Here is an 8,654-nt window from a genome sequence, read left to right as displayed (position 1 = left end):
GGAACACTGGTAGAATGTGTCATATAAAACATCTTTTTCTCTTAGTCTTCTTAAAAAAAAAAGAAATCCATAAATTATTCCATGTTAAAGTTGTCGTATTTCTGTAATTTCAACCAATCACTGACGTCCATTCAGCCGATATACATTAAGTGCCAACTCCATAAACAAACGATTCTGAAACAATTAACCCTAACCCTAACCCTAACTCTAACCCTAACCCTAACCCTAGGGTTAGGGTTAGGGTTAAAGCAAATTTAAAATGAAAAAAGCAAATAAAATGAAGGTATGGAGATTAAATATGCTTTACATTGCTTAATCATACAAAGGAGTAAATGTAAACAACTGAATACTTGTCAGTGATTGGTTGAAATTATCGAAATAAGACAATTTTTGACATGAAATAAATTCGAATACAAAAATATTTTTCTGTTCTATAACACAAAATAGATAAGTATACGAAGTTTGAAAGTCTTTCGGTACCAAAAACACTACGTAAAACATTAATGAAAAATGTGGCCCCCATTTTAAAAAAGATCCATAGATTTTGTTCAGCTATCTCAGATATAGAGATAAAAGGCATAATTTTCTGTAAATAAATCAATCATAATGAATTTCTCAAAAAAAATATGAAAGATCTGAAAATAAACAATTATCCAAAATTCTGATGATGATGATGATGATGATGATATACTTACCCTATTTGGAAACCCTCTATTTTACATTTTTTCAGTATCTTCAGGCAGCTTGATTTAGTGTTTGGCAGACTCAAATCAGCAATCAATATATTGTATCTGGCAACAGAAACCAAACATAAACCAAATTTCAAGTATTAGATAAACAAATGCTAAAATTTAAATGATCAACAGAGACTGGACTTGATACTATAAGCTGAATTGAAACAACTATATAGCCTGAACAACACACTTAACACAGTATTAACATAGTTAATATTACCAGTCAAAAGCAGTGTAATTTGATTCTACTTATGACGACACAAGGCTATCATGACATTGCATAGTTAATTGATAACTCAAAGTTAAACAGTCACAATATAAAGACGATTCTGCTGCAAGTTAATAAAAAAGGAATGATAAATCATTTACTTACTTGCCAACAAATTCTGGGAAAGTAGGTCGCACAGCAAAGCCATCTCGCCGGATTTTGGTAGTTTCCAGAACTCCTGTATATTGTAGCTATAGTGAAGGAGTAGATACATATCGCATCAAAGAAATTGTTAGAATACGTATTCAAACTGAATTCTTTTTGATAAGATTAAGGATATTAATGATAATAATAATAATAATAATAATAATAATAATAATAATAATAATAATAATAAAAACAATGTACATGATAACACTTCTGATCTTAATTGATTGGAAATGTTATCATGTACATTGTTTTGTTGTGGTATAAAAAGATGGGCTACAGCAAATATTCTGTTTAATACCACAGATTTGCTTGTCAGTTGTTTGACCTTAACCGGTTGAGCATGTCCCTTAGTGGCTGACGATATGTGCATCTCTGATCATGAGCAGAAGTAGTGGGGGAGCATCATAGCCATGTGTTGAGAGGAATTCTTTGGGGTTTGAATAATTTACCTTTGGAAACATGGGCATTTTGCTCAACATCCTTAAACAAACCTTATTCAGGGACCTTTTGAGCAAGATGGGCTACCCGACCTGAAGAAAATTCTAACTGGGCCCCATCTGCGAGGTTATGCGCTGTTTATCTTGATATGAGATCACCATGTCGCACACATATGGTTGTGATGCATGTGCCTGGTGTACCCTTATCAGATGGGTATTCATGATGGGTATATTGGGCTTCATATATTTTACTCCAGTGTCACTTTGATGGCATGCACTGCTCTCTCACTCAATAATAATAATAATAATAACACCAGGCTAACGTTCTTCAAAACGGTACTGATCCTAAATGCAGATTCTGCATTGATAAAACAATAGACCAGCTTGTTTCTGGATGTCCTCTGCAGATATCAAGCAAAAGCAAAAATTGCCACAATAGGGTAAGATAGTATTTACATTGGAAAATATGTAAACACTACAAAAATCAGCACTCCTGCTTACTGGTATGAACATAATCTTGAGCTAGTCGTTAAAAGTAAAAATATCACTATCCTTTGGGATTTTTCAATCAACACTGACAGAATGATCCAGGCTAATTGACCTGACATAATTATTAAAGACAGGGAAGAAAATACTTGTAGATAATAAATGTAAGTGTTCCTACTGACAAAAATATATCTGTAAAGGAATTTGACAAACTTAGTAAATATAAGAGCCTAAAAATTGAAATACAAAAGATATGGCATCTTAAAACAAAAACTGTTCCTGCTATTGTAGGTGTCCTAGGTATGATAAAAAACAGATGTCAGAGACATCTAAACAACATCCCAGGAAATCCATGTCTTAGAGAAATCCAAAAGATTCTGCTGACAAGTACTGCCCACATTCTTAGAAAAACCCTACCAATTTAAATGTCTGCATAGTATGACATGCAGATATTTCACTACTACCCCTGCCACTTCCCCTCCCCAACTTTTCAGTTATACAGTACATCTCTTATCCTTCACTTGCCTTAGGGTGCTGGGTGTGTCTCAGCAAGTGATTGCAACAAACATGCAGATTAAAAGTAAATAACAATAACAATAATAATAATAATCCTTTCTATTGCAGGCATAAGGCCAACAATTTTTAAGGAGAGGAATAGCTAGTTGATTACATCAACCCTAGTGCTCAAATCGTACTTATTCCATTGAATCCAGAAGGACAAAAGGTAAAGGTCATGAGGCAGTCTGACTTACAGGAAATTGTACATTCCACTCCTTAAATACTTAGGTCCATGTAATGATTTATTAATAATTTATACAATTACCTAGTTTTCTATATAAACATAAATAACAATATCATGTCCCTCTTTGCTATACAAACACTATTAAAACCACAACCCAATTTGCTTTGCAAACATCATTTTTCCCAGTCTGTTATGTAAACTTTATTAATAACACCACTGCACACTTTAAGACTAAAATGTAACAGAATCAGCACTCTCTAATCAATTCTACTGACATCATTTTACCTGTCTTCAGTATGGCTTTGCTTGCCACTAATATCAGAATTCTTGGGGATCCCTGTGAACAGAAACTAAAGAATGCTTCACATGGTCAGAGATTTAGAGACATCCTTATCAAGAAATTTAATGAGAGGGAGGAAGAACTACAGACCTCGGACATAGACGGTAGCTGGAAATTCCTACTTACTGAGCGCCACAGATCAAGTCTGCGGATGGTGCAAAGTCCCTTCCAGACCTAGAGTAACATGGTAGTGGAATAATACAGTAGACAAAGCCATTAGAGCAAAGAAACAGGCCTGGAAAGCCTGGAATGGTGGGGGTAGCAGGGAACTGTACCAGATAGCCAAAAGGGAGGCTGGGCATCAGATATACATAGCCAAGGGCAAAGTGGAAAAGAATTTTGCCAATGTCCAGCGATGTGAGGACCAAAGAACTGAAGTATTTCGGATTGCAAGACTGGATGTGAGAGAAAATTGTGATGTCATAAGAGAGAAATGTGTCTGCATGGATGATGGTGCACTTACATTTAATGATTCTGCATAGAAAGAGGCTTGGTGATGCCATTATGAAAGACAGCTGAACGTGGAGAAAGATTGGGAGGAGGAGAGCCTGTCAAATGTTGACCCAGTTGAGGGACCAGCTATCTGAATAGACAGCACCCTGGTAGATAAAGCAACTAAGGGTATGAAGCCAGGAAAAGCCCCCAGCCCATCAGGAATCATTGCTGAGATGCTTAAAACATCTGGTGGTGTGGGCTATGGCCTAGTCACCCACATTGTAAACTAGGTAGTTCATGATGGAGTCATACCCAATGACTGGCATAGCAGCACCTTAGTCAACTGCTACAAGGGTAAAGGTGATGCTTTAGATAGAAATAATTACAGGGGTATCAAACTGCTGGATCAGGTGATGAAGGCCACAGAGAGGGTCATAGACCAACTGATTAGGGAGAGAGTCTGCTTAGATGAGATGCAGTTCAGTTTTGTGTCAGGTAGAAGCACCACTGATGCTATATTCCTGATACGGAAACTGCAGGAGAAATACCTAGCCAAAGATAAACCCCTATACTTGGCTTTTGTGGACTTGGAGAAAGCCTTTGACAGGGTCCAACAATCTCTTATCTGGTGGGTGATGTGGAAACTGGGGATTGACGAATAGTTAATAAGGGTTGTACAAGCCCTGTACAGACATGCCGTTAATAAGGTTAGGGTTGGCAATGAGTATAGTGAAGCATTCCAGGTAGAAGCCCTTAGCCCCCTTTTATTCATCATAGTCCTCCAGGCAATATCAGAGGAATTTAAGACAGGTCGCCCATGGGAGCTCCTCTATGCTGATGACCTGGCCCTCATAGCAGAATCAATATCAGAACTAGAGAGGAAATTTCAGGTGTGGAAGCAAGGTTTAGAATTGAAGGGCCTTACAGTCAATGTTGCAAAAACCAAAATTCAAGTAAGTAGGAAGGCAAACACATCAGGTAGGTGGCCCTGTTTGATCTAAGAAAAGGTGAAGGTAGAAACTCCATAAGATGTATCCAGTGTAAGCTATGGACACATAAGAGGTGCAGTAACATCAAAGGAAGATTAACCAGGAAGACAGCTTTCGTGTGTGGCAGATGCACAGGGGCAATAAACACCACAGATGCTCAGAAAACAGGTTCCATCACATGCCAGGGGAAGAAACTAGAAGTAGTTGATAGCTTCTGCTATCTAGGTGACCAAGTCTGTAGTGGGGGTGGATGTTCAGAGAGTGTTACCACGAGAATAAGAATAGCCTGGGCAAAGTTCAGAAACCTCCTACACCTACTGGTGACAAAGGGCCTCTCACTCGGAGTGAAAGGTAGATTGTACAATGCATGTATGTGAACTGCCATGCTTCACGGCAGCGAAACATGGGCTGTGACTGCTGAAGACATGCGTAGGCTCGAAAGAAATGAAGCTACCATGACCCGCTGGATGTATAATGTCAGTGTGCACACGCAACAGAGTGTAAACGCCCTGGACATAAGAAGCATCAGATGTGGTGTGCAAGAGAGACGTTTGCGCTGATATGGTCATGTACTACGACAGATGGATGAGGAGAGATGTGTGAAGAAGTGCCACTCCCAAACAGTGGAAGGAATCCGGGGTAGAGGGAGACCCAGGAAGGCATGGGATGAGGTGGTGAAGCATGACCTTTGAACGTTGGGCCTCACAGATGCAATGACAAAAGACCGAGACCTCTGGAGATATGCTGTGACTGAGAAGACCCAGCAAATAAAGTGAGTTCACAGTTGTAACCTACACCAGTGACACATAACCAGCCCACTCAAAAGTACCTTGGATCGTAGGGTGATATGCCATGCTTGTGGAGCCCTATTGAGTCAATTCCATCAAAAGCAAAATCAAATGGAAATTGTAGTTGTGATCCCCATGCCGGTGGCACGTAAAAAGCACCATCCAAATGTGGCTGATTCCAGTGCCACCTTGACTGGCTTCTGTGCCAGTGGCACATAAAAAGCACCAACTGATCATGGTCATTGTCAGCCCCCTCTGGCCCCTGTGCCGGTGGCATGTAAAAAGCACCCACTACACTCTTGGAGTGGTTGGTGTTAGGAAGGGCATCCAGCTGTAGAAACACTGCTAGATCAGACTGGAGCCTGGTGCAGCCTCCTGGCTTCCCAGACCCCAGTCGAACCGTCCAACCCATGCCAGCATGGAAAACGGACGTTAAACGATAATGATAATGATGATGATGATTTCAAAGAATAAATACAGCCTTATGGAGATTTATGACGAAATTTTAAAATTATCATCATCTTTAGTGTGTAATTAAGTGTGATTATGTTGAAATAATTATTTTCACATTTAAAAACAAGACAAATACTCAATGTCCTCAACCAATGAGGGTGTCCTCATGTGACCTGCTATAAATAACAGACTAATTGACCTTAAACTACATCTTACTGATTTACAAAAGAACAGATACATTAGAAGAAAAATGTAGTTCTAAACACATCATCATTGACAAAAAAAAAACCTCGACAGGATAGTCATGGCTGGAAGGTTTTTAAGCATGTCTGCTGAATCAAAGGTAATCAAAAGCAACACGTATCTTTTACCATTTACTTGTTTCACTCATTGGTCTGTGACCAAGCTGGGGCACTACCTTGAAGGGTTTAGCCAAATAAATCAACCCTAGTACTTAACTTTTAAGTTTGACACTTATTCTACTGGTCCCTTTTGCTGAACCACTAAGCTACAGGGACATAAACAAACTAACACTGCTTGTGATGTGGGAGAGGACAAACACAAACACACACATATATACAACAGGCTTCCACACAGTTTTCATCTGCTAGATTTACTCACAAGGGATTGATTGACCCAGAACTATAGTAAAAGATGCTTGCCCAAAGTACTGTACAGTGAAAGTGAACTCAAAACCATGTAATTTCAAAGCTAGCTTCTTAACCATGTAGGCATTGGCTCAAAACCTTTTTTTTTACTCTCATTGTAGAATAATTTGTAGATGTCCTCCTTCTCATCCAATACTCTTTAAATATCAAAATTTCTCTGCTTTTCGTGCATCTAAATGAATAAATTGGTGAGGTATTACAACTCAATAAAACCTTATTGATTGTTAAAGTTGACTTTTAGTAAATACCTGTGTTAGAATGTATTTCTCATTAAAAATGTTTGGTTTCCTCTCGTGATTTGGCTTCAAGCATCGGATGAAAATTGGAACAGAAATACTCATCCTTTCCATTAAAACAACCAAAGAATTCTAAAAATATAAACAGGACAATATAAGCAAAATACAAGATAGAAATATCTAAATTTGTGATCAAAACCATAAAGGACATGCATTACAAGTAAAAACTAATATTTGGCTTAGTCATTTTCCTTATTTAATAAGATGAAGCAACCCTTCCTTACACGGCTAACATTTAACACTAAATATTACATTATCAAAGGTGGATTAAAGCAAAGGATGACTTTTGTATTCAAGTTACTAAATACAAATTTGATGCAGGATTTCAACCCTTTTGATACCAACCCACCTGAGACCGCCTCTGGCTCTGAGATACAAGCTTCATGTTTTAAAGTGATCTAAATTAAAACCTTCCTTTGAAATTTCATGTTAATTTATGTTTCAATCAACAGCTTAGTAATGACAAAGTTATTTTACTAAATTAAAGGCAGTGTGATTCAACTGTAACAAAAGAGATAACTAATGGTTTCTAATTGAAACACAAGGCCAGCAATTTAGAAGGGAGGACGTTAGTTGATTACATCAACCCTAGTAATTGAGTGGTACTCTATTTTATTGGCTCCAGACAGATGAAAGGCAGAGATGATATCTGTAGGGTTTGAATACAGAACATAAAGTGCTTGAACAAAGGTCCTAAAGCATTTTTTCCCCATGCCAAGTTCCCACTTTAATTCTGCCAAGTTGTCACTTTAATTAATAAAAAACAAAAAGGGTAAAGACCTCCTTTGTTTATGAATGACCATGGCATGCACCTAGAAAGTTCCTCTCCAAATCACAAGTCCAGGCATGGTTGTTGATGGCAGACCAGCAGTTACCCATACATATCAGCCTCCCCTCTCCACACCACCAATGCTATCCAAGGAAAAGGCAAAGGCTGATACAGTTTAGCACCAGTAAGTCTGCAACTCATTTCTACAGCTGAATGACCTGGAGCAACATGAAATAAAGTGTCTTGCTCAAGAATAAAACACAGCCCGGTTCAGGAATCAAATTCACTACCTCATGATTGCAAGCCCAATGCTCTAACCATTGAGCCAGATGCTCTAAGCACTGAGCTATGCACCTTCACATAATAAAATATAGATCATAAATTCATCTCCATTACTATGTATCCATCATGTTGCAAGATATATTCAATATTGATCAGGAATTAAAGTAATTAATCAACCAGTCAATCAACATTGATTTATTTCATGCAAGTACAGTCAATATTGTCTACTGTTTGACTTATGCAAATTAAATGTTTCTAGCAATAGTTTATTAGTTCCTATTGATGCCAAAAGAATGTCTCTTCAAATTATCATTATATTCTTTTATCTGTTACTTGTTTCAGTCATTGGATTATGAAACCATGCTGGGACAGCACCTTAAAGGTTTTAGTTGAGTAAATTAATCCCAGTACTTATTTATAAGCCTGGAACTTATTTTATAGATCTGTTTTGTCAAACAGTTAATAAACCAACACCAATTGTCCATGAAACACAAATAATATATATCATCATCATCATCATCATCGTTTAACGTCCGCTTTCCATGCTAGCATGGGTTGGACGATCCGACTGAGGACTGGTGAAACCGGATGGCAACACCAGGCTCCAATCTAATTTGGCAGAGTTTCTACAGCTGGATGCCCTTCCTAACGCCAACCACTCAGAGAGTGTAGTGGGTGCTTTCACATGTCACCCGCACGAAGGCCAGTCAGGCGGTACTGGCAACGGCCATGCTTGAAATAGTGTCTTTTATGTGCCACCCGCACAAGAGCCAGTCCAGGGGCACTGGCAACGATCTTGCTCGAAAATCCTACGAAG

At 38.3% G+C, this 8,654-nt stretch overlaps 1 protein-coding gene across 1 annotated transcript in view; it reads right to left on the bottom strand.

Moving 5' to 3' along the window:
• LOC106879565 (myosin-IIIb) overlaps positions 1 to 8,654 on the bottom strand; it is a 114,320-nt gene that overhangs the window by 27,244 nt on the left and 78,422 nt on the right. The window contains exons 18-20 of the mRNA XM_014929199.2: positions 6,739 to 6,858; positions 1,108 to 1,193; positions 696 to 791 (exon numbers count right to left, since the gene is read on the bottom strand). Of these exons, the coding sequence (XP_014784685.1) occupies positions 696 to 791; positions 1,108 to 1,193; positions 6,739 to 6,858 (302 nt within the window). The remainder of the gene's footprint in view (positions 1 to 695; positions 792 to 1,107; positions 1,194 to 6,738; positions 6,859 to 8,654) is intronic.

The sequence above is a fragment of the Octopus bimaculoides genome, chromosome 2 (genome assembly GCF_001194135.2).
Source record: "Octopus bimaculoides isolate UCB-OBI-ISO-001 chromosome 2, ASM119413v2, whole genome shotgun sequence".
Taxonomy (NCBI): domain Eukaryota; kingdom Metazoa; phylum Mollusca; class Cephalopoda; order Octopoda; family Octopodidae; genus Octopus; species Octopus bimaculoides.
This window is presented reverse-complemented; position numbering and strand designations above follow the sequence as displayed.